Source organism: Callospermophilus lateralis, chromosome 7, assembly GCF_048772815.1.
Source record: "Callospermophilus lateralis isolate mCalLat2 chromosome 7, mCalLat2.hap1, whole genome shotgun sequence".
In the NCBI taxonomy this organism is placed as follows: domain Eukaryota; kingdom Metazoa; phylum Chordata; class Mammalia; order Rodentia; family Sciuridae; genus Callospermophilus; species Callospermophilus lateralis.
Genome location: NC_135311.1, coordinates 36,483,374 through 36,509,852, shown reverse-complemented (window position 1 = coordinate 36,509,852; position 26,479 = coordinate 36,483,374). Strand labels below are relative to the sequence as shown.

Below are 26,479 nucleotides of genomic sequence, written 5' to 3'. Positions count from 1 at the left end.
ATTTGCAGTCCCCTCAGCAATATATGAGTGTGCCTTTTCCCCCACATCCTCTACAACACTTGTTTTTGTTTTTCTTCATAATAACTGCCATTCTGACTGGTATCTTAGAGTCGTTTTGATTTGCATTTCTCTACTTGCTAGAGATTATGAACATTTTTTCATATATTTGTTGATTGATTGTATATCCTCTTCTGAGAAGTGTCTGTTCAAGTCCTTGGCCCTTATATTGTTTGGATTATTTGTTTTTTTGGTGTTTATCATTTTGAGTTCTTTATATACCCTATAAATTAGTGCACTATCTGATGTGTGAGGAGCAAAAATTTGCTCCCAAGATGTAGGCTTTCTGTTCACCTCACAGATTGTTTCTTTTGCTGAGAAGAAACTTTTTAGTTTGAGTCCATCCCATTTATTGATTCTTGGTTTTAATTCTTGTGCTGTAGGAGTCTTATTAAGGAAGTTGGGGCCTAATCCCACATGATGAAGATTAGGGCTTTGACCCAGCTATCCCTCTCCTCTGTCTATACCCAAAGGACTTAAAAACAGCATACTACAGGGACACAGCCACATCAATGTTTATAGCAACACAATTTACGATAGCTAAACTGTGGAATCAACCTGGATGCCCTTCAGTAGAGGAACGGATTAAAAAAATGTGGCATATATACACAATGAAATATTACTCAGCAATAAAAGAGAATAAAATCATGGCATTTGCAGGTAAATGGATGCAGTTGGAGGAGATAATGCTAAGTGAAGTTAGCCAATCCAAAAAAAAAAAAAAAAAAAGGCGGATGTTTTCTCTGATATAAGGTGACTGGCTCATAGTGGGGTAGGAAGAGGGAGCATGGGAGGGATAAACGAACTCTAGATAGAGCAGAGGGGTGGGAGGTGAAGGGAGGGGTCAGGGAATTAGCAATGATGGTGGCATGTGATGGACATCATTTTCCAAAGTACATGTATGAAGACATGAATTGGTGTGAACATACTTCATATGCAATCAGAGATATGAAAAATTGTGCTCTATTTGTGTAATAAGAATTGTGATGCATTCCGCTGTCATGTATTTAAAAAATAAAAGCAATTAAAAAAAAGAAAGAAATGTTGGTCTGTAGTGGGTGGAGAAAGAACTGACATGTGCCAGGGGCCTGCTTGGAACATCCATTAATTGAAGCATTATGAATAGACTCTTCCTAGAGTTAGAATCCCAATCCATTTATTGAATGTTCTGTGTTGGTGGTTTAGCACTTGGATGGGGTCTGGATGGAAGTGATGTGTTACAACTTGCTTTGCTAACTACAGTTGCAGTAATCACCTGCTGGGTCCTTAAAGGGAGAGAGACTACTCAGAGCATCAGTGCGTTCTCTTATCTATGCTATTATGATGATAAAACTGTTTTGAGTAATTAGTTTCTATGTATTTCAGGAAACAAAACTCAACTTGAGCTAGCTTAAAGAACCATGAACAAACAACAAAATAGACAATTTTAGTGAAGACTTACAGAAGTCTCTTATGTAGATTCTAAGCAAGAATGGAATTATTGGGCTGTCGGGAAAATAGTACAAAGCAAGGCATTTTGTAGCTCAGTGGTCACATAGGTCACATTTCTACATAGGAGCTCATTGGCCCGACCTGATACAGATGTCAGTTCCTCCTCAAGTAAATTATGGCCCTGGAGCTAGAGCTACATTGGATTTAAAGGCTTCATGGGGCTGCCTTCATGGATTGAGGACAAAGACGGGTTGTCAGTCAAGGGCTAGACAAGGGTTACACATCTCCTACGTGTGTAACTTGTACATGGGAGTATGGTAATCCTTTTCTCATTTATGGCTAGTGCTGCATGAGAGCCTCTTTAACACAGAAAGACAGCGTGGCTTGCTGGAAAGAACACAGAGCTGTGAACAAGAAGACAAGGCCTCACTGAAGCTGGGCAAGTAGCAGTGCCATTTTTAAATGGTGTAACACAGCTGGGTTTAAAGCTTGGCTGAGAGAATTAGCAAAAAAATCACAAAACTGCAAGGCCAGCTGCTTTGCACACAATGGCCCAATAAATTTTTAATACCATAGTAATTACTAATAAAAAAATAAAATTTGTGAATGAATCAATCATGACATTTTGTTCTAGAAATTGTTTATTTATATTCTTATTGTGTTTTTATTGTTAGACTGTTTTTACTACCCACATATTCTTCCATGATAACTTAGGAAACATCATTAAATCCTTTTTAAATAAATAGTGAGAAATCATGAGTGTTAAATTACTTTACCAGTACAATACCATGGTAACACTAATGATTGATATAGTCTTACTCTTTCGTTATCCACATTTACAACCAAGCCTGTGTCAGCACAGCTAGACCCTTCTGTTCATCTGTGGAACAGAACAGAATAAGACAGTGCAACACTAAAGGCAATTCCATATTTGTTTAAAGATCATCCTGAGCTTTAGCTTTTAGCACTGATCGTCAGTGTCAAGCTTAAGGTGATGGATCCAAGTTCTAAATTCTAATTTTGATTGTAAAGCCCAAATTTAGTTTCAGCATTAAGTACTATCAGTTGTTTCCCTCAAAATGACAGGTTTCTTTCTTTCACTTAATATTTGCTAAACACTCAAGTCTGATGAACTTTGGCTTATCTGTCAGTTGTTCTTTCAAGTGCGTTGGGTTTCATACAGAAGGCAGCTATTTCAACTCACAACTTAAACAGTTGCGTGACTGCTTCTTCTGATATGATGTTCACACCTGTATGCACAGAAATTCTTCTGTGCTTCCCCTTTCATCACACATAACAGGGGAGGTACATTTGAGGTTCAAGATTTAATGAAGTTACGATGTTTATAGTTTTAACCTCTTTGCCAAAGCCATTCTTAGGTGAACTGTCTCTTGTGTTTATTTAACTGTGGGCAGCATGGATGTGAAGATACAGTAACTACTAGCACAATTTAGTTCCACTGCCTGATTCCCGCCACATGCCAACAGTTTTATCCCCATTACCTTTGCAAACATCAGTGTGAATGTCAACACACACACACAAAAAAAGCAAGTAACAGCTTTGTGTGAGTAATAAAATCCTTCTGACTTCAAGGTTCTCCGGAAAAGAGTCTGTGGACTGTACTTTGAGAAGTGTTGCTGTGTTCTGTCCAGGGCTGCCTGGATTACATTTAAACTTCTTACTCCACAGCATCACAAACAAAAGCTGGGTTATGTCTGTGATAATGTGGAATGATTTCTCTTTGATTCTCCTTTTAGGGATTAATTGTGAAATCAATTTTGATGACTGTGCTAGCAACCCTTGTGTCCATGGTGCTTGTATGGATGGCATCAATCGTTACAGTTGTGTGTGCTTGCCAGGATTCACAGGTAATGCTTCATGCACTTCAGCCCCATCACTTTGGGAAAATGGGACACTTGAGGGAAAATCACTTTTCAAATGTCTCTTCTTTCTTGGTGTCTCTGGAAGGTTTGAAATCTGCTTCTGTACTTCTCTGATCCAGTTTTCTGCTCATAAATCTTCCTTAAACTGAAACATGCCATATTTAATTTATTAGGTTTTATCATCATTATGCTTGAGTTAAGTTACCTCCAAAGCCAACTTTATTTTCTTGCAAGCAGTAGTTGGTACCTTCTGTAAATCCATATGCAAGGTAAACTTGCAAAACAGCACTTTTTGTCTCATGTCCTTCCTCTTTGGGGGAGACTATTTAATAAAATTGTAACTTGAGGGGACCACCTTAATTTGCCTGCATGAGCAAGATCTTTCTGTGCAGGAGGAAGAAAGTAAATGGCTAAAATAGCTTAGCAAGTCATTCCTACTGAAGTACAAATAGCTAGAACACTAGCACATGCAAACCTGTGCACACGGGCACATCCATGCTTCTCTCTCCTCTTTCCTTGTTAATATTACCTTTCCTTTTACCTTCCTGTAAAAAGTTCCTGAGGCTACTGAGGAAACCAGCCCCTCACTGACATCTAAGCTGCTACAGGCACCATGAGAGGGATTCACAATGTATTCTATTCTTTCCTGTCAGTGCCACAGACAAGTAGGCCCTAATGTAACACCCTTTAATAATGACCATGTGGTCATTTGCACTCCAGGTGAGAGACTCCTTATGAGCTTTTGGCAGAGGCAGCAAGAGCCAAATGAAGAATGTCTGCCATTGCCATGTATTCTCTAGTTCACAAGCACTTTTCCAGTTTGTATGACTCTTGTTGCTAGACAGGAATGTTTGTGGCTCCAGTGATTCCTGCTCATTGTAAATCAACGAGAAGCCAAGTATGATGAAAGCTTTCAAGCCAAGACCATGCAGTAGTGTGGTGGCCTGATGGACTTGTGCATCCTGAAAACTGTCACTCCAGTATTAGGTGGCAGCCAACAGAATGCATGGAAATTCCTGCTATTAGGATAATAGGTGCACTGTTGTTAAATAGGTAATATGAAGAAAATAGCTAGCACATATTTTGAGCTATGCATCAAATTAAGTGCCAAGTCACAATTGTCACAGCTGTTTTGTTCCTCTGGTATTGATGAGAAATCCAGAGCTTAGAGAGGTGAAGTGATATTATCGGTGTACTAGGATTCTACCCCAGACATCTGATCCCAGAGCCCTGGTTAATTTGTGGATTTATATAAGACTTATTTAGTTTTCTCAAATGTCAGTGCATCATTTTCTTTCTCTTTTTAACATTCAGAAACCCAGCAAGGTCAAGGAGGGAGGGCGCATAGGGCTAAAAATATTCTAAATAAACTTAAGGTGAAGTATGAAACTGCATAACCAAGAAATGGAATGTTTTGATTACTGGGCGGTACCCTGTTCTTGGAACTGTTTTCTGTGTCTGACATTTTTTTTTTTTTAAATCAGTAGCTGAAAATATCTAAGATGACTGTGGTGTATACTCACGAGTGGTAAATGAAAAGTGTTTTATTCTTTTCCCTGTTTTAATTTAATACATTCCCCCTGTTATTTTAATAACAGCTTTAAAAGACTTAAGGGTTGGTTTTGTTTTTTTTTCTTTCTGTAAGACTAAGTTCTCTGTTCTATTCAAAAAGGATTTCTTGAAACTTTTTGAATAATTGGGAGAAAGAAAGGAATCATGTGATAATCCTGTGAACTACTTTTCAGTTTTACATAGCACCACATTCGTTATCTTGAATTCTCCAATAGTCTAGAAAGGAAGTTCTGCCATACTCATCTAATAAATAAGGCAGCTGAAAGACAGAGCTTGATATGCCCATATCCTTAGCTAGTGAGTCGCAGAGATGGCTGTGAATTCTCAGAAGGCAGGAACTTCCCTTTATTATCCTTCTAGCAATATCTAGCACAGAAGAATACTCAATAAATGTTGCTGGATGAATGAGTTGAGTGAATTGTACTCAAAATAAAGCACTTCTGTTATTCAACCCAGACCCTAATGCCTGGACTAAACACCAGTTCACTGAGAATTCATCAAGTACCTAGCAAGTAGGAAATACAGGGTAACTTCTCATTTCAATAATTGCTGAGCCGGGGGCTAGAGTTGTGGCTCAGTGGTAGAGGGCTTGACTAACACATGTGAGGCACTGGGTTTGATCCTTGGCACTACATAAAAACAAATAAATAAAGCAAAGATATTGTGTCCAACTACAACTGTAAAAAAGATATATATCTTTGTTTTATTTATTTGTTTTTATGTGGTGCCGAGGATCAAACCCAGCACCTCACATGTGCTAGGCAAGCCCTCTACCACTGAGCCACAACCTCAGCCCCTAAAAAAATATATTTTAAAAAAATTGCTGAGCCCCACAACAGACATGATTCGCACTGAGCATTTTTGGTGCCCTGTGGACATTCCACGAAGGCATGACCTTTCTGGTGGAGCCACTTAAAACTCTCATAAAAAGATTGCTTGAAAAATTGTTCTGGGAAGAATTTTAAAGCAAATGAAGGGCTGGGGATGTAGTTCAGTGGTAGAATATTTGCCCAGCATGTACAAGGCCCCAAGTTTGATGACCAACACTGCAAAGAAAAAAGAGAGGGAAAGAAACGGGAGGGCAGAGGAGAGGAGAGACTCAAAGAGGCTGAGGTGGAAGGATTTCTTGAGCCCAAGATTTGAACACTAGCCTGGATTGCATAGTGAGACACCATCTCTCAACAAAATAAAACAAAGCCAAAAAAAAAACAAAACAAAACAAAAAAACACAACCAAAGCAAACATACAAAAATGAATGAAGAAAACTTGAGAGCATCTGTGGAGATGCTTCCCAAAAAGGACCACAAGTGGAAAAGCTGTTTCCTTTCATACTCTACTGGATTGCAAGCCATAGATAGCCTAGCAATTGAAGAGCTGTGGTTCATATTTTGGTGCCATTGGCAAACATCTAAAAGAATCAGTGGTCAAGGCCAAGGAAATAGCATTTTAAAACGAGTTATTAATAAAACACTTAGAGAAAAATAGCATCCACTTCCAGATTATGGGTCTTCACCACAAGAACCACCAATAATGGTTTAGAGAGCAACAGAGAGTGAAAAAATGTTAATACCCATACTTTAAAGGGTGTGTGTCTATTTCATTTGGAATTTCCTGTTCTAAATGCAGGGTTGCTCTTTCTTACATTTAAAAAAATGTGTATTTTTTATCTGAGTAAGAAAATTGTATTCTTGGTAATTCATATGTTCCTTCATGACAGTTGCTTGATTCCATTTATTTACAGAATTATGGGCAATTTAAAAATTTCACATCATTTTAGAATATATAGTCAAATCTCAATTATTGTAAATTTAACAAATAAAAACACTTGTATAACTGGCCCATTGTCAAATTATTCACCCAAATATGATAGTGAAAAACTAGGCTATTGCAGACTTCTTTTCAAAGTTCAATCATGGGTATGGCTTGGAAGAAGAACACACTCACTTCAGTTTCACGTACTCCCAACATCTATCAACATTGTTAAAGAATGAAAAGTATAATTGTTTAGTGCAGAATTTTTCAACCTAATGTTTGAACCACCTGCATGTTTTAAAATGTGGCTATTGGGCCCCACCCATCACAATCTATGCAGTAGGGCCTAAGGATCTCATTTTGAGCAAGAACTTTAAGTGGCTATTTTGCACATTAAAGTTTGAGAACCATTATTTAGACTGAGAGAGAATGGTGTTTTCTTAGTTTTTAGGGAGCCATAAAATTATGTTTAGAAACTCTACTTTCTGAGGCAGAAAATGGAGTAAATGATACTTTTAAGAATCAAAACAAAATGCCTTTCTTTTTAATCAATTTCATCATTAAACTAATAGTCTATTGACTAAGCATTCTAGTTCACCATAGTTAATAGTCCATTGACATAGCATTCTAGTTCACCTGTTCCATAGACATGGAAGAGGTTGACTAACTGAAAAGTGAATTAGTGGTAAGCCAGTGGAAAGCACATTCCAGAGGCTTCTGGGAGTGTGCTTACAGCAGCAGCATCAGGAGCAGCCATCTTTGCTGACTTCTGAGGTCCTCTTCAAACCTTGTGAGGTTTCTCCATTTCTAAAGTGAAAATGGAAAGAAATACATGACAACATGGTATAGCACTTTTCTTGTGTTAACTTTTCTTCATTAACAACTGCCAATGCCCCCTGCAACTTCCTTGAATGGTATTAAGTGCTCTTGAGTGTCTCATTACTTAAATGTTTTTTTATTGGTGCATTATAATCATACATGATAGTGGGATGTGCTGTTACATATGCATACACGCACAGAACAACTAGGTCAACTCCACCTCCCAGTAACTATTCCTTAAACCTTGACATTTGGTGTCCCAAGGCACCTCATAGCCTATGCAGATGAAGAGTGTCACCCTGTGTGTATATCAGTTCTGGATCTGCTCCTGAATATCTGGGATTTGAGTAACAGCATCCCCTTCTCTGCAGGGCAGAGATGTAACATCGACATTGATGAGTGTGCCTCCAATCCTTGTCGCAAGGGTGCAACGTGTATCAATGATGTGAATGGTTTCCGCTGCATGTGCCCCGAGGGGCCTCATCACCCCAGCTGCTACTCTCAGGTGAATGAGTGCCTGAGCAGTCCCTGCATCCATGGCAACTGTACTGGGGGCCTCAGTGGGTGAGTAGCTGCCTTATGTTGGCAGGTTCCTGTCTGTTGACCTATGTCAAGCCATTTGGCTTTTGGCGTTGGTGATAGCCTGCAGAAGTCATTTGGATACTTGTCCTGCAATTTGGCTGAAGGTTTTAATAGTCTGCCACAAACTTTTCTAATTTATCACTTTGTCTATGGAAGCTAACCCCACCTTCCATGGTGGAGGACCTGGGAAGAAAGTAAGGAGGATTGTCTCCTTTACATAAGTGGTGTAAGGACCTCATGGGAGGAGTCCAGGCCTATTTCATGAGTCTTTGGTAATTGTGTTTTAGAACTTATTACAAGATTGAGTTCTGAGGAGTTTTCTAGCATCATTTTTTAACGACTTTTTAAACACAGCCTACCTTTGTTCATCATAGTACTTGTGTGTACTCTGGAGTGGAACTGGTTCAGCCAACTTTAGACATGATTCTGATAAAACATTTGCAGTTGGCATGTCCCTCAGAGTTGTGTAATGTAATGGTAATTTTTAGAACCACAGAGTAACCTTAGGTTCTCTGAGAAGGTCTTCACTTTTATTGTGCTTGCCATAAGACACGGTTTTAGACATTGCCATTTTCCACACTTACAATAGGTGAAAGAATGAGAGTGTTTTAGGAAATAAAGTTTTTTTCAAAATGAGTTAACTTGGTATTCATGTCTCAGAGTATGACATCCTTAAAAACACCCCCTTTCATCTACCCTTTTCCCACAAATCTCCTGTGAAACATAGCTGTCATTTCCTGATAGCATTCTCTAAGTGATACTGACATTCAAGTACGATACTGTATATTTCAGATGCCTTTATTTTATGCTCTTTCTTGATCAACACCCTGGGTGCTTTCTGAGGCAGAGTAAAACAAGACTCAGATGTAAGACATCCAGGGAGTTATTCATTGTGTCTTAAAGTCTTTGCTACTGTCTTATTTCCAGGTGTCTGTTTTGCAACACAAACTAGGGATCTTAAGGTTTGTTTTACCTTAGATTTATGTGTAATAAAATTAGTTTTATAAATTATTCATTTTAGTGTTTCCTGCAGAGTGGCCCAATATATATATGACCAGCCATTGTTTATATATGAAATTCACTATAATTAATTAATTTCACTAGCTTCTTGGTGAACTAGGGAAGCACCACATAGGTCTCTTTACTGAACATACCAGATGGGCCCAATAGAGTCATAGAAGAATATGAGATTGCCTTCCCAAAGAACTCCTGCCCCCTCATTTCATCACCAACTCCTTTATTTTATTCTCTGACTCTACTGTACATTTTTGTGGGGTCTTCTTTTAGATATAAGTGCCTTTGTGATGCAGGATGGATTGGCACCAACTGTGAAGTGGATAAAAATGAATGTCTTTCTAACCCATGCCAAAATGGAGGAACTTGTGACAATCTGGTGAATGGATACAAGTGCACTTGCAAGAAGGGCTTTAAAGGTGAAAACAAAAGTACATCTTTTATGTCTGTTGTTGTCTAATTGCATACTACTTGGCTCAGTTCTTTCCATTTCTGTTTTCTCATTCATTCATTCATATGGCAAACATGGAGGATTTAGTATTTGTGAGACATTTGGGGGAGGAAAAATTACTTGTATTGATAAAATTTCTGCCTTAAGCCTGACAGAGAGGCAAGCTGTTCATATTTAAGATGCTCAGTTAAGACTCACACAGCTATGGACAAGTGCCTAATTGTAGGGTCATTGGTCTAGGTTCCATTCTATGGTAATTCAAATAGCTCTATAGAAATAATAATATTTTGCTTTCTATAGTTAGGGTAGCAACATCACAGACTCAGCTGTGTTTGGAACCTTCTCATAAACTCTTTCACACATCAAGGTATTTTTACTTAGTTTTTTATTGCCTTTTGGAAAAAATGCATAGCAGTGAAATTGTATAAGCCTTTTTTTTGAGTTCACACTTGTATTTGCACTATTATAAGTTTTCACTTGGAAACTCATGAGAGATAAATATATGGGTAGATCATTTATGTTTATGCTTACATTACCCATTGATTTCTTCACTCAAAAACCGTGATTGGCTATTATGTTATATCAGCATGTTTTAGAGCTGCTTTATTTGATTATAGATTAAGCATCCCTAATCCAAAAATCTAATGTGCTTCAATATCTGAAACTTTCCTAGCACCAGCATGCTGCCATAGGTGGAGAATTTCACACTCAACCTCATATAACAGGTCAAAGAAAAAATACAGGTTCATTAGAAATATTGTATGGAGTTATCTTCAGGCTATGTGTGTATATGAAACAAATTTGATTTTTTTTTTTTTTTTTTGGTTTAGACTTAGGTTCTGTCTCATTATCTGTATGCAAGTATCCAAAATCCAAAAAAATCCAAACATTTTAGATGATCCTTAAACTGTAACTGAAATTTTTCTGAGACCTATTTCAGTCATTTTCTGATATATTGCATTACATTTGCAAAGAAATTTGTAGATACAAAGGCACCTTTCTTTATTTCATTGAGACATGCTTATCAGTGAGTAAACTAAAACTCAAAATGTAAAATCCAACTTCTTATGCCCAGTTAGTATTAGAGTACAACCGAGCCCAGTTCTCTATACTCATAGATAATCAATTTCTCCTTTACTGGGCTGTAGTTTTTCTATTTTTTGTGTGAAACTTTACCAGAAATGCAAAAGGTAGGCAATATTGGGTACTATCCTATATCTATTGATCTTTTGTTGCTTTTATCCATTATTTAGTGGAATTAAATGTCATGCTTTGAATCAGGAGAAAAACAATTTTTTTACTTCAGAAGTACCCCATTGATGGTAGAGACTTTGCAAATGAGAGTGGGCATAGATCAGAGGCTTTGATTATGTATTCAAAAACATTTTCTTTTTTGCTGACCAGAAACTTTGCATAAAAGGCCTATGTTTATATAACAAATGTTTCAACCCTTAGCATCTTGGTTTATTATTAAGAAACTACTTGTAATTGGAGGAGTAATAGGCTCTCAGGCCATTAGAATAAACTGTTATTACTTTCATCTTTTGACCGATTGATCATTCACTGACTGACTATATGCCAGGGACATATGACCAAAATGAATAAGCAGGTGTTCCAATAGTCTGAAACAATGAGTGCCATTTCAGAGGTGTTTAATTTTTACCACCGAGAGAACTGGTTGGTCATTGAGGTAAAGAGGAGGCTGACAGAAAGTCACTGTGTGTGTGGTTTTCACTTTTCTGCCTACAGGCCACAACTGCCAGGTGAATATTGATGAATGTGCCTCAAATCCTTGTCTGAACCAGGGGACCTGCTTTGATGATGTTAGTGGCTATACTTGCCACTGTGTGCTGCCCTACACAGGTGGGTGCTGTAGGTTCCTGCGGTTAGCATAGGGGATGTTTGACCAAGCCAGGTCAGTGAGCACTGTGAGCTTCAGTGAGGCAGGTCTGTGGGACCCTGATGCTGCTTGAGGAATCACTGCCTGGGTGTCCTTCCTGCCCTCACTGACTGCAACCTGAGTTTGGAAAATTTGGGATGGGGAAATACATTGGTCTTCTTAATGCTTTAGTGTTTGGACTTTATATCTGACTGGAATCTGGTATGTAGCTGATAGACTTAGTTCATCCTTTGAATGGATAATGTGTTTTGATGAACTGTGTCAGACAGACACTGTTTTGTTGTTGTTGTTTGTCCTGGAGATTGAATTCCAGGGCATCACATATGCTAGGCAAGTGCTCTGCCACTGAGTTAACACCCACGGTTCTCCAACACTTTTTATATTTTGGGTTATTTAATCTTGTCTTCAATAATTCTACAATGTAGAATTTCCTGTCTCACAAAAATAAGTAGGAGATAGAGCATTTGCCCATAAATCTCTGAATCTGAAGGTTTTCCTGTTAACTGCCATTCTAATCCTAACATTCAAACGTCAGTCTCACTCAGAAATATTGTCCCCTGAATGCCTCTTTCACACAGAGAAGACAAAAGTGTGATTTCAGTTGACCTCAGCTGTTCTGTTTTGGTAGGTAAATTTGGCACTTTGGACATTCTTCCTGTTTTCTCCTGTGTCCTCATTGCCATTGCATGGTGGTTGCACTTGTATGCCTTGCTCACCTCCTTGTCGTCGATTTTCTTCATCCATGAGGAACAGACACAACTGTGGCTTTGCCTGTTTGAGCAGTGCACAGCTCAAACCTGTCATTCCCTGGGTCTTGGGCAGTTAGCCACAGCAGTTTATGGTGACTGAGCTGTGCAGAGCAGCAGGATGGCCACAAGCATGACTGAAAGACTTGTCTCTTCTTTGTTACCTTTGTTCCTTAGAAGAAGTGGTAATGTAGGGAAATTGCATTTAACCCTCCTGGCTCATAAACTCAAAGTTATAAGAGATCCTGTCTCTAGACAAAGAAAGTACAAATAACATCATTCCAGAGGCTTGTTGATCTCATTTGTTGGTAGCAAAAAGACATCTCACATTGGATGCAGCGGCACACATGTGTAATCCCAGCAGTCTGGGAGGCTGAGGCAGGAGGATCGTGAGTTCAAACACAGGCTCAGCAACTGAGTGAGGCCCTAAGCAACTTAGTGAGACCCTGTCTCTAAAATAAAATACAAAAAGGGCTAGGATGTGGCTCAGTGGTTAAGGGCCCTGGGGTTCAGTCCTCGGTACCGTCCCCCTACTCCCTCCCTCCAAAAAAAACCCCAAATATCTCACAGCCACAAAGCCTGAGAATGGACAGCTGTGGATATACACAGGTGTCACTGTGCTCAGCCACTTTGGGGACTTACTTGCTGTGTACAGGTGTATAGCTCATCTGCAGAAGATCTGTTTTCTCATCATGCTTTTCAGATGCACTGATATATTTGGCTATTTGCTGGATATTGATTTTTCATTAGCATCCTTGTTTAAAAAATTTACAATGGAGAGGTGAGTCTGACTGAACACAACCATGCAGATAAGCCTTGTAGCTGTGTGTGGTTAAAGGCTATAAGCTTTGTCAGGTTTGCCCAGCGTAAGGGAACCAAGCACCCTTATAAGCCACTATTCTCCAACTTTTTAAAAGTGGGTTTGAGATATTTTGGTGAACATTTGGTGATTTTTTTTTTCCTGAGCACAAAACTTTAGAATAAAAATTTTAATTTGAGAGTAAATTAAAAAAACAAAACAAACAAACAAACAAAAAACCCAAAACCTCATCTAGCTGGGGATGTAGCTCAGTGGTAGAGTGCTTGCCTGGCATGTGTGAAGCCCTGGATCTGATCTCTGGCACTCCAAAATAAAAGCAAAAACCTCATCCCCTTTTCATAGTAGCATTCCTATTTAATTATTTCTTGCTGTGAGTTTATATCTAACATACTAAAGTAGGAAGTGGTAAGCAGATACCAGTGTCATATTCATACATTATAAGGAGTCAACTTGCTTGGCAATCAGAGCTGCCCCACTGTCTTCTGCTTGTACAGTAGTGCCCATTGCCTTCCAGTTAACCCATTCCCTTCCAGTTAGCCCATTCCCTGGAACAGTTCAGCTAGGTTGGAGGAGCAGGAGGCCATGGTTCAGTCTGTGAGGCTGAGCTTCAGCGTAGCTGAATCTTAACTATGGAAATGCAAAAATTATCTCATCTGATGAATGCAGGTATCCAAATCCATGGAACCACTTGTGATGAGAATAGCAAAGGTAGTAGCAGCCTAACAGTAATTGAATACTCTCTATGCACCAGGATGAGTGTTAATAAAGACTTTGTGTGCATTTTTAAAAATTTAATCCTCAAAAATTCTCTTTGAGTTATATATTGGTCTCATTCTCTTTATATGAGAAGAGAAGAGAAGTAACCTGCCCAGGTTCGCAAGTTAGCAATGTCAGACCAAGACTGAAAGGACTGAGTCTCTCAGATTCCAAAGGGTTCCCCTCCCCAACATGATTGAACCCAAAGACACTCCACCACTGAGCTATATGCCCAGCCTTCCTTATTTTTTATCTTTAGGTGGGTTCTTGCTAAATTGCCCAGACTGGCCTTGAACTAATGATCTTCTTGCCCTGGCCTCCCAAATTGCAGGGATTAAAGGGGTGCACCACCACACTCAGCCCATAGTCTCTTAATGACTACTTTAAATTTGAATTCTGAGGAATTCTGGGTGTACTATTTGGGAAAACGTTCGTTTACTTGGCAAGTTCTCTGTCACAAACTGTCATTTGCTTTTCAGGCAAAAATTGTCAAACTGTGTTGGCTCCCTGTTCCCCAAACCCTTGTGAGAATGCTGCTGTTTGTAAAGAGGCACCGAATTTTGAGAGTTACACCTGCTTGTGTGCTCCTGGCTGGCAAGGTAATAACATGAAGATGGAGGAGCCAGGCATATGTGTTCTGAACTTCAAAGTGGTCAGGTCATCATCAGATGACATAAAAGACTTTGATCTTCTGAGGCTGGTCCATCTTTGTCAAGAACTCTGTCCTGGAGCTGGTAACTGGAATGGTGCAAAAAGCCTTTCCATTGTCCTTTGGGGCCCTCTAGTGGCTGTAGACTCCACACTGAGACTCTCAAACCCTGATGTTCTTTCTCAGAGAATTTTAGCATTAGCCTTTGAGGAATATTGATGCTTTCTTGGGTCTTCCCAAAGCCTGAGATCAACCAGGGTGTCCTTGGAGTAGCTTTACCCATCCCACCTAACCTCAGGCCCCACCAATTACTACAGGAATCAGCTTCCAAAAACTAGTTGTTCATTGGTGTTTTTTTTCTAGGTCAGAGGTGTACGATTGACATTGATGAGTGTGTCTCCAAGCCCTGCATGAACCATGGTCTCTGTCATAACACCCAGGGCAGCTACATGTGTGAGTGTCCTCCAGGATTCAGTGGTATGGACTGTGAGGAGGACATCGATGACTGCCTTGCCAGTGAGTATGCCCCAAGGGAGAGGAAATCTCTCAGGGAACAGAGCAGATGAATTCAGCAGAGGCCACTGCCTCTTATACTGATGTCAGCCATACCAGTCATTTATTGAGTATTTTTAACACTGTGCTAGTGTCGTTAGGAATCAAAACAACAAATTTCTTTTAAGCACTTCTCCATGATGTTTTGAATATTGACAAGATGGAGACAATGCTATGGTAGTTTTCCTTATACGTATTTCTGAGTGACAATTAACATGCAATAAACTGCAAAAATTTAAGTGTATATTTTATCAAGTTTTGGCATATGATAACAAAAGCCATCATTTATGATAATAACACTGATTTGTCCCTCTTAATATGTATATCTTTGTAATTTAATCCCTCTACTTTCTTATCCCATACAACCACAGATCTCCTTTGTCACTGTAGATTAATTGGCATATTTTACCATTTTAAATACATGCAATCATATAAACATACTTTTGTTTAGAGATTTTGACTTGTTTCAGTAAGCATAGTATTTGAGACTTGTCCATATTGTTCATAGTAATAGGTTATTTTGCTTTGTTGATGAGTAGTGATATATATAGGCTGTTTTTTATTAAGCTTTGGTAAAATGTATGTTTCAAAGAATTAGTCTAATTTATCTAGGTTGCTAAATATGGTAGTATAGAGTCATCATAGTATAATCTTTATTTTACTTTTAGTGTTTATAAGATCTGTGAACAACAAGCTTGTAGATGGCAGTCCAAAGATAAATTAGACCTAGTCACAACCTTTATGAAGCTCATTTCTTACTGGGGAAGAAAGACATGTAGACAAATAGTTTTAACATTTTGTGGCAAATAGTGGGAAAAAATATGTCTAAGAGTCAATTGATGGAGAAATTAGAGAATTGAATAAAATTATTTGGATGCCTTTCTCACATTAACTATCAAATAAATATACAGTACTTTAACTTTTTTTCTTATATGAAGTGGGACCAGCAATGTTTACAAGGAGTTTGAAACAATTCAGTAAATTATGGTGAGTTTCTTGTGGAAGTCTATGGAAATTATAGTATTGTGTACTGTGGTTAAGAAAGGTTAAAATATTTTTATAATTCCTCTAATTGTAATTAGACTCAGTTATTATTTAAAACAAATATGAGGTATTTTAAATGTTCCTCTCACAAAGCAGGGGCATTTTACCCAGTGTTGAGTTTTCATTTTAAATTTATGACTTGTCTTTGCAATTATATTTTTTTAATTTTTTTTGGGGGGGGTTAGTTGTAGATGGAACATAATGTCTTTATTTTATTTGTTTATCTTTATGTGGTGCTGAGGATCGACCCAGTGCCTCACGCATGCACTCTACCACTGAACTACAACCCCAACCCTGCAATTATATTTTTAAGATCCTTAAGTGCAGTAACTCTATCTTGATTGTCTTCTTCTGGTTTGTATGCTATCTATATTGTGGAGGGCCATGGCATGGTGATAGCTCAAATTTTGTTGATTAATTTCTTTCTTTTTTCTTCATTGTTTTTAGATATATATAACAGTAGGGTGTATTCTGACATATTATACATACGTGGAGTGCAACCAATTTCAATTAGGATCCTATTATTCTGATTGTACATGATGTGGAGTTACATTGATCATGTGCCGAAGTCTCTGGCTGGGCACAAATCACGAGTCTCCACACAGCTTGTAGATTCAAACACCAATTCTTTATTCCCGAACTCACACCGGCCGTCTACAAACACGCTCTGGGGGAATCCACGTTCTCTGCCCAAATCCACTTCTCCCAAATCCACTACTCTGCCCAAATCCACTCTCCATGGGCTTCTGTCTCCCAAAATATACTGTCTGACCCTAAGCGCTCAAGAGGAACTCAGCAGCAGGATACGCCCTATTCTAAAGGGGGAACACCCTAATCTCCTATTATGCTAAACTGCCCTATTCTAAAGGGGGAACACCCTAATCTCCTATTATGCTAAACCGCCCTATTCTAAAGGGGGAACACCCTAAACACGGATCCTGCCCTGGTCCTTGAGCAAGGTCACCTTTCAGAAGTCCTTCCACTAGACAGCATGGGAGTAAGCTGGCAAGGAATTTGTCATACCTACTTGGCTGATGGCTCCCAGCAATCATGTATTAATATATGAGCATAGGAAAGTTATGCCCAATTCATTCTACTGTCTTTCCTATTTCCATCCATCCTCCCTTCTTTTTATTCCCCTTTGTCTAATCTAGCGAACTTCTATTCTTCCCCTCCATACTCTCCTTTGTTATGGGTTAATATCCTCATACCAGAGAGAATATTTGACCTCTGGTTTGGGGGGAATTGGTTTATTTCACTTAGCATAATAAGTTGCATTCATTTACCTACAAATGCCATAATTTCTTTCTTCTTTATGGCTGAGAAATATTTCATTGTGTGTGTGTATATATATATATATATATATATATATAGATATATATATATATATATATATACATACCACATTTTATTTATCCATTCGTCTGTTGAAGAGCACCTAGGTTTGTTCTGTAGCTTGGTAGTGTGAATTGAGCTGCTATAAACATCAATGTCACTATAGCATGCTGATTTTAAGTCTTTGGGGTATAAACCAAGGAGTCAAGGATAGCTGGGTCAAATAGTGGTTCCATTCCAAGTTTTCTGAGAAATTTCCATACTGGTTTCCATAGCGGTTGCACCAATTTGCAGTCCCAACAGCAATGTATGAGTGTACCTTTTCCCCCACATCTTCACCAACATTTATTGTTACTAATATTCTTGATAATTGCCATTCTGACTAGAGTGAGATGGAATCTCAGTGTGGTTTTAATTTGCATTTCTCTTAATTGCTAGAGATGTTGAACTTTTTTTTCCACATATATTTTGACCATTCACGTTTCTTCTTCTGTGGAGTGCCTATTCAGTTCCTTTGCCCATTTACTGATTGGGTTATTTGGATTTTTGGTGTTAAGATAAGATTTTTAAGTTCTTTATATATCCTAGAGATGAATGCTCTGAGGTGCAGGTGGTAAAGATTTTTTCCCATTCTGTAGGCTCTCTGTTCAAGTTTTTGATTGCTTCTTTTGCTGTGAAAAAGCTTTTTAGTTTGATACCATCCCTTTGATTGCTTCTTGATTTTACTTCTTGTGCTTTAGGATTCTTATTGAGGAAGTTTGCTCCTGAAATGACATGATGGAGAGTTGGGACTTTGAACTCAATCTAAAAAAAAAAGAGGTGAAAGACCTCTAGAATGAAAACTGCAGAGCACTAAAGAAAGAAATTGAAGGAGACCTTAAGAAATGGAAAGATCTCCCATGTTCTTGGATAGGCAGAATTAATATTGTCAGAATGGCAATCTACCAAAAGTGCTTTACAGATATAAGGCAATTTCCATTAAATTCCAACGACCTTCTTTATAGAACTGTCCAACATGTCACTCAGGAACAGACTTGTTAATTAATTTCTGTGAGCATCAAGTATTCTAAGATCAAGCTGTGTGATTTTTAAATTTGTTTTTAAAACATTAGATTTAGGGGCTGAGGTTGTAACTCAGTGGCAGAGCACTTGCCTCCCACATGTAAGTCACTGGGTTTGATCCTCAGCACCACATAAAAATAAATAAACAAAATAAAGATATTGTGTCTATGTACAACTAAAACTTTAAAAAAAAACAAACATGAAATTTATTTGGAAAAACAAGAGGCCCAGAATAGCCAAAACAATCCTTAGCAAGAAAAGTAATGCAGAAGGCATCACAATACAAGACTTTAAATTTTACTACAGAACTATAGTAATAAAAATGACATGATATTGGCATAAAAATAGACTTGAAGATCATTGGAACAGAATAGAAGACCCAGAGATAGACACACAAATATATAGTTATCTCATACTAGAGAAAGATGTCATAAACATACATTGGAGAAAAAACAGCCTCTTTAACAAATGCTGCTGGGAAAACTGGAAATCCTTATATAGTAGATTGAAATTGAACCCCTATCTCTTACCCTGCACAAAACTCAACTCAAAATGGATCAAGGACCTAGGCATTAGACCAGAGACCCTGCACCTACAAGAAGAAAAAGTAGGTCTAACTCTCCATCATGTTGCTCAGGAATAGACTTGTTCTTTAATTTCTGTAAGCATAAACTATTCTAAGATCAAACTATGTGATTTTTAAAATTGTTTTTAAAAGTATGTTTCCTAATGCTACCTAAATCTAAAACACATAGTAATAAAGAGGTAAATGAAAATAGTGAGAAAGAGAAGAACAGAGGGATGATTAATTTATTTAATATTTCTGGAACAAATATATATGTTTATATATGTAGATATACCCATATATATGGAGATTTTACATATAATTCTTTGTTCATCTGTTCAGCCTCTACATATACCTTTGAAAATATTGATAAATATTTCTGATGAGCTGTGTGTTGGATCACATATTTAGTTTGTCAGTGTATGAAAGACCAGTGCAAGTTTTATGACTATACTAATATTACAGATTTGTTAGGGGTGATTAGATGACCATGTATCCCAATTACCATAAAATTTTAAAATCTCAGCCAAATGTTACTGAATTCATTTTCATAAATGGGGAAATCAGGGCAAAATAGATGGATAGAGGTCAAGGACAGAAGTCAGAATTGTGCTGCCCTTAGCATGAGATCATTCACCTTCACCAGTCTTAAGGTGAACTTGGTGCTGCTGTTCCAAATCCTAACTCTTTTATAATGGCTTAGATCCTTGCCAGAATGGAGGTTCCTGTGTGGATGGAGTGAACACTTTCTCCTGCCTCTGCCTTCCTGGATTTACTGGGGATAAGTGCCAGACAGACATGAATGAGTGTCTGAGTGAACCCTGTAAGAACGGAGGGACCTGCTCTGACTATGTCAACAGTTACACCTGCAAGTGCCAGGCAGGATTCGATGGAGTCCACTGTGAGAACAACATTGATGAATGCACTGAGAGGTGAGTGGCTGTGCATTGGGCATCAGCATCTTATGTGGAAAGGAAAGAAAGCAGAGGAACTTAAGACTGTAGTGCTAGGATTGTGGGGCAGGGATGGGACCTCCCCTTGGCTCCGATTCTAGTCATCTCTCATTGCCTATTCCCAATTCCTGAAAGAAAGTTGAAGGTAGATAAACTTGGTGGGATAGATAGGCCAGCATTTATTTCCTACTTAGGGAATAATAGTAGGAACTATAATTCCATTCTCTCTTTGTTTTCTTATTCATTTCAACAGCAGTTGATCTAAAAATTCCTATTCCTTGGCAAATTTATTACCACTGTTTAAGGACTTTCTGGGAAGTCTCTGTTCCATTTATTTTTATTATATTATCAACATGTTTGTTCTGTTTCTCTTTCATAAAGAAGTCTAAACTGAAAAGCTATTTATCTGACATTTTTTATATGAAGTAAATTGAAGCCAGGCATGGTGCTGCACACCTGTAATCCCAGCAGCTCAGAAGCTGAGGCAGGAGGATCGTGAGTTCAAAGCCAGCCTCAGCAAAAGCTAGGTGCTAAGCAACTCAGTGAGACCCTGTCTCTAAATAAAATACAAAATAGGGCTGAGGATGTGGCTCAGCGGTTGAGTACCCCTGAGTTCAATCCCTAGAACCTCCCCCCCCCAAAAAAAATATAAAGTAAATTGCAATATAAAGTAAATTGACTTAGTTGATTAAAAATAATAATAATTTATAGAGAGTCTCAGAATTGTGGAAAACTTCACCTTCTCCAGGAATTTAGAGTAAGCACAGCCTTTTAAATGCACCTAAGCCTTTGGGTATAGAAAGGAAGTTGGCACTCAGGGCTTCTGACATCCAGTTTGAAAGAAAGTAAAATTTACTGGATATAGGAGTTTGAGATGCTCAGGGGTATTTGCAATTTAGATTTTTAAACCTTGTTTTTAAAAGAGCCGGTCAGAGGAACCAAGACATAGCTAATGTTGCCTCCCTGCCCATTTGCTCCTCAGTTCTTGCTTCAATGGTGGCACATGTGTTGATGGAATTAACTCCTTCTCCTGCTTGTGCCCTGTGGGCTTCACTGGTCCCTTCTGCCTCCATGAGATCAATGAATGCAACTCTCATCCATGCCTGAATGAGGGAACGTGTATTGATGGTCTGGGTACCTACCGCTGCACCTGCCCCTTGGGCTACACTGGAAAAAACTGTCAGGTAATTAGTTTCCTGTTCACTCACTCAGTTCTCCCACAGTAGCTGAGTATTATACCTGTTCCCTTTCTAGGCAAAATAAGCCCCCTTTAAAAGAAGAAATCATAGTCCTAGGGGTCTTCCTGAGATGAATCTGGTAACTTATTAGTAGGTTTCAAACTGGTGATGGCAGGCAGCACGATATGAATCAGCAAACTAAGATTGTCTTAAGAGACTGACCAAGAACTGCAGAAAAATACACAAGGGAAGCAAGCACATAGATACATTTTACATTGGAAGTACAAGAGGATAAAGAACATCAAAATGCCATCTTTGAAGATCAGGTACAACATCTAAGAGTATAGTAGCAATTATCATGTCTTCCAATGTAGAATTCATAAAACCAAACTATTTATGTATCTTTAAAATTCAAATATATAATTATACATTTTCATAGAATCTTAAGATGGCAAAGTCCCCATAAGTGATCACTCTAAACTTTTAATTCATGGAAGAGAAACTGAGCTGCCAAGAGACATTGTGGTGGCACACGCCTGTAATCCCAGCCACTCAGGAGGTTGAGGCATGAGGATTGCAAGTTCAAAGCCAACCTCAGCTGAAGTGAGGTGCTAAACAACTCAGTGAAACCCTGTCTCTAAATAAAATACAAAATAGGGCTGCGGATTTGCAAACAACTGCCTTCATGTGTTGAGCAGGTTGGTGCTGATTGTGTGGATCCAGCAAACATTCTTCAAGGGGCTCATGCTCACTCTCGTAGGGTGGATGGCAGTGTTGGAGGTGCAGTCTTCCCTCCCTCCAGTGGCCTTTTCTTTCAGCCAACAGTCTCTAATGTGAACATGGCCTTCCTCTCTGCTTCTTGTTTTTCATAAACCTCATTTTCTTCCCTTTAAAATAAGCTCTTTGGAAGAAAGAAAGATCTTCCATGCTCTTACATAGGCAGAATTAATATTGTCAAAATGGCCATACTGGGGCTGGGGTTGTGGTTCAGAGGAAGAGCACTCGCCTAGCATGTGTGGGGCACTGGATTGATCCTCAGCACCACATAAAAATAAAATAAATATACTGTGTCCACCTACAACTAAAAAATAAATATTTTTACAAGTCATTTAAAAAAATGGCCGTACTACCGAAAGTGTTATTCAGATGTGATATAATTTCTATTAAAATCCAAATGACATTCTTTATAGAACCAGAAAAAAGCAATCGTGAATTTCATTTGGAAAAATAAGAGACCCAGCATAACCAAAGTAGTCCTTAGCAAGACGAGTAAAGCAGAATGCATCAAATTACTAGACCTTAAACTATGCTACAGAGCAATAGTAACAAAAACAGCGTGGTATTGGCACCAAAATAGATAAGTACACCAATAGTCGAGAATAGAAGACACAGAGACATACCCACATAAATATGGTTATCTCATACTAGACAAAGGCTCTAAAAACATATTGGTGTGACTGGAGCTGTGGGTCAGTGGCAGAGCATTTGCCTAGCACACGTGAGGTCCTGGGTCTACATAAAAATAGACAAAAATAAAGGCATGCTATCCATCTACAATTACAAAAAATAAATTTTTAAAAGCATATTGGAGAAAAGATAGCCTAGTCAACAAACGGTGCTGGCAAAACTGAAATCCATATGAAGCAAAATGAAATTAAACCTCTTTCTCTTACCCTGCACAAAAATCAACTCAAAATGGATCAAAGACTTAGGCACTAGAACAGAGACCTTGCACCTAACAGAAGAAAAAGTAGGCCCAAATCTTCATTATATTGGCTTAGGACCTGACTTCCTTAATAAGACTCTTAAAGTGCAAGAAGTAAAATCAAGAATCAATAAATGGGATGGGTTCAAACTAAAAAGCTTCTTCTCAGCAAAGGAAACAATCAATAACATGAAGAGAGAGCCTACAGAATAGGGGAAAATCTTTACCACCTGCACTTAAGATAGAGTTCAGATCTTCAGGATATATAAAGAACTCAAAAAACTTAACATAAAAACAATAACAACAACAACAAAAACCTAAATAACCCAATCAATAAATTGCCTAAGGAACTGATTGGACACTTCACAGAAGAAATATAATTGATCAACATACATATGAAAAAATGTTCATCATCTCTAGCAATTAGAGATGTGCAAAACAAAACCAAGATTTCATCTCACTCCAATCAAAATGGCAGTTAATAAGCAACAATAAGTATTAATGAGGATGTAGAGAAAATTATACACTCATACATTACTGATGGGATTGCAAATTGGTGCAGCCACTATGGAAAGCTGTATGAAAATTCCTTAGAAAACTTGGAATGAAACTACCATTTGACCCAGCTATCCCACTCCTTGGTTTAGACTCAAAGGACTTAAAATCAGCTTACTACAGGGACACAGCCACATTAATGTTTATAGCAGCTCAATTCACAGTAGCTAAACTATGGGACCAATTTAAGTGCCCTTCAACAGATGAATGGATAAAGAAAATGTGGTATATATACATGGATATTACTTAGCCTTAAAGAAGATTCAAATTATGGCATTTACAAGTTAGTGGATGGAGTTGGAGGATATCATGCTAAGTGAAATAAGCCAAACACAAAAAAACAAAGGCTGAATGTTTTCTCTGAAAAGTGGATGCTGATCCAAGAAGAATCAAATTATGGCATTTACAAGTTAGTGGATGGAGTTGGAAAATATCATGGTAAGTGAAATAAGCCAAACACAAAAAACCAAAGGCCGAATGTTTTCTCTGATAAGTGGATGCTGATCCATAATGGGGGGGCAGGTACAGAAGAATGAAGGAACTTTGGATTGGGCAGAGGGGACGGAGGGGAGGGGTACAGTATAGGTATGGGAAGGATGGTGGAATCAGATGGACATTATTACCCTATTACATGTATGGCTACACTACCCGTATGACTCTGCACCATGTAGAGCCAGAGGAATGAGAAGTTGTGTTCCATTTGTTAAAATGTGTCAAAATGCATTCTATTGTCATATATAACTAATTAGAACAAATAAAAATAAATAAAATAACTTCTTTGGCAGTTTTAGGTTTATTAATGGACTTTATATCCTTTTACCCATCTTCACTGCAGGCAGAGTTTGGTCAGGATCCACATGGGTTTCATATAGGATTAGCATAAGAAAAATGGAACTTTTTGCACAGCTTTAACTCTCTTTCTAGCCCTACAGGGTGTCTGTATATGTAGACATAATCCTGTCTAGAATATGGAGAATAACTTAACCTATTGGATCTTCTGAAATTCTTAAACTTTTGTGGAAAGAACTTATTAAATAACAGAGCTAAGAGAAACCAAGACTATTTTAAAATTGTGAGCTGTATCTGGAACACTTGATCTTGTTTAGAACTTGGGTGAGGTCTCTCTCTCTCTCTTTTTTTAAGTGTGCTTTCCTGTAATACAATATAACTTATTTTCTTCATTTCTGGTATTTGGATTTTGATAGATATGTTTCCTTGTCTCTGCTTCAGACCCTGGTGAACCTCTGCAGTCATTCTCCATGCAAAAACAAAGGTACTTGTGTTCAGGAAAAGGCAGAGTCCCGGTGCCTGTGTCCATCTGGGTGGACTGGTGCTTACTGTGATGTGCCCAATGTCTCCTGTAAATTGGCAGCTGCCCACAAAGGTGAGCTCTGTCCCTGGGGCTCAAGGTTTTCCCTGAAGTATTGACTGACCAAGGGCATTTTAGGGCTAATAATATTAATCTTGTGGGGTAAAAGGGAAAGGCAGATAATAGTGAATGGGCAAAGCTTTGGAGAAAGGGTAGAGGAATGGGATTAAAGGTCCCAAAAAGAAATTCTAAGGCATATTCCACTTTTAGGCTTGTTTATTTTTTAATGCAAATCTGGTATAGAGAGTTATGAAGAAATAGAGAAGAATAAAATTTGCTGATCAGCCAGCTTTGATTCACTTGCTCATGCGTCATTCTGAACAATGTGTGTCTTGTGCTCTTCTGTGATGACTTTTCTTCCCCTGGTTTCCCAGCTGTGCCTGTTGAGCGCTTGTGCCAGCACTCAGGTATCTGTATTGACGCTGGCAACACGCATCACTGCCAGTGTCCGCTTGGCTACACTGGGAGCTACTGTGAGAAGCAGCTTGATGAGTGTGCATCCAATCCCTGCCAGCATGGCGCCACCTGCATTGACTTCCTTGGAGGATACAGATGTGAGGTAAGGATGAATGAGCACAGATCAGAGAGCTCCCAGGAGGTGGTGTGGCTGTTATGAGCACTAGTGTATCAAATTTAGCTGCTTGTGTCTTATGTATACAACTTATAGATTTTTACTAATCACCACCATAGTGTTTACCAATCCCACTGTTTTTTCAGCCTCCCTAATCAATACATTAGCATTGCCCTAGTAAGATATTTTTATATAGATCCTAAAAAGGCTTGCTCCGGGATTTGGAACCAACAGCCACTTCCAAGGTGCATTATACACCGTTCTCTGCACACAGTGGTCCTTGGAACTTCCCTGAATATCAGCTGAGATAGGAGAAGCCACTTTGAGGAATGGCTTTTCTGTTTGGCCCATGTCACCTTTGTTTGCTATCACTAATCAGTCAACTGATAATTCTCTCTCTCTCAAAAAAAATGTTGCTAATCCTGTGTCCACAGTACCCATGCTAAATGTTACATGTGTGTATTGGATTGTGTATCTTCAAGGAACATGTCACTGTCTTAATGTATGGGCTAATGGTTAGAGCAAAATGTTAACAGAGCACCAGAGACACGAATTCAATACCAATTCAGACTGCCAAACAACAGAAAAGGTTTTGCTTCTTCACTGTTACCTAGATTGTTTATTTCTTTACAGCCAGGTTGGGACTCATTAACTCAGAAGCCTACCAGTGCCAAACTCAAATGTTTACACACCCATTTATCTTCAGCATAGCCCAGATAAGCAGAATTTTAACTGTTTAGATGCTACCTGCCTGGCATACTCTGTAAAACTATACCCAACATTTCCTAGTCATAGATGAGATATATCCTAGTCTATAAAGATCCAGCCAAAGCTGCCCTTAGGAGCTCTCTGACCAGAGACTCCTGCTGTTGGGCTGCTGAGTGACATTGCCTATACCACTAACCTCCCTTTCTGATCCCCCTCTCTCCAAGAGTTCATTTTTCTTCTTCCCTCACCCTTCTTCCTTTTTGGATGGTCTCATCCCACAAGGGACTTCCGCTGCATACAAGCCTGTTGAACTGTTGCTTAAATAAAGGTACTGTTGGGTTGTATTCTTTTACCAATCCTGAATTCCTTCCAATTCCTACATCAGCCATAGCCAGCCAGCGCCACCTTCTTCTACCCCTACTTCTATCTCAGTCAGTTTCTTACATGTAC

At 38.6% G+C, this 26,479-nt stretch overlaps 1 protein-coding gene across 2 annotated transcripts in view; it reads left to right on the top strand.

The window, feature by feature from the left end:
- The window catches only part of Notch2 (notch receptor 2), a 154,165-nt gene that overhangs the window by 105,231 nt on the left and 22,455 nt on the right, over positions 1 to 26,479 (top strand). For both annotated transcript variants that reach the window (XR_013091938.1, XM_076863227.1), the window contains exons 12-21: positions 3,246 to 3,356; positions 7,886 to 8,078; positions 9,384 to 9,529; positions 11,311 to 11,424; positions 14,263 to 14,382; positions 14,796 to 14,948; positions 19,694 to 19,922; positions 20,926 to 21,127; positions 24,612 to 24,765; positions 25,125 to 25,309. Coding sequence is in view for 1 of the 2 variants with exons in the window: in XM_076863227.1 (XP_076719342.1) it covers positions 3,246 to 3,356; positions 7,886 to 8,078; positions 9,384 to 9,529; positions 11,311 to 11,424; positions 14,263 to 14,382; positions 14,796 to 14,948; positions 19,694 to 19,922; positions 20,926 to 21,127; positions 24,612 to 24,765; positions 25,125 to 25,309 (1,607 nt within the window). In the remaining variant the exon portion in view is untranslated. The remainder of the gene's footprint in view (positions 1 to 3,245; positions 3,357 to 7,885; positions 8,079 to 9,383; positions 9,530 to 11,310; positions 11,425 to 14,262; positions 14,383 to 14,795; positions 14,949 to 19,693; positions 19,923 to 20,925; positions 21,128 to 24,611; positions 24,766 to 25,124; positions 25,310 to 26,479) is intronic.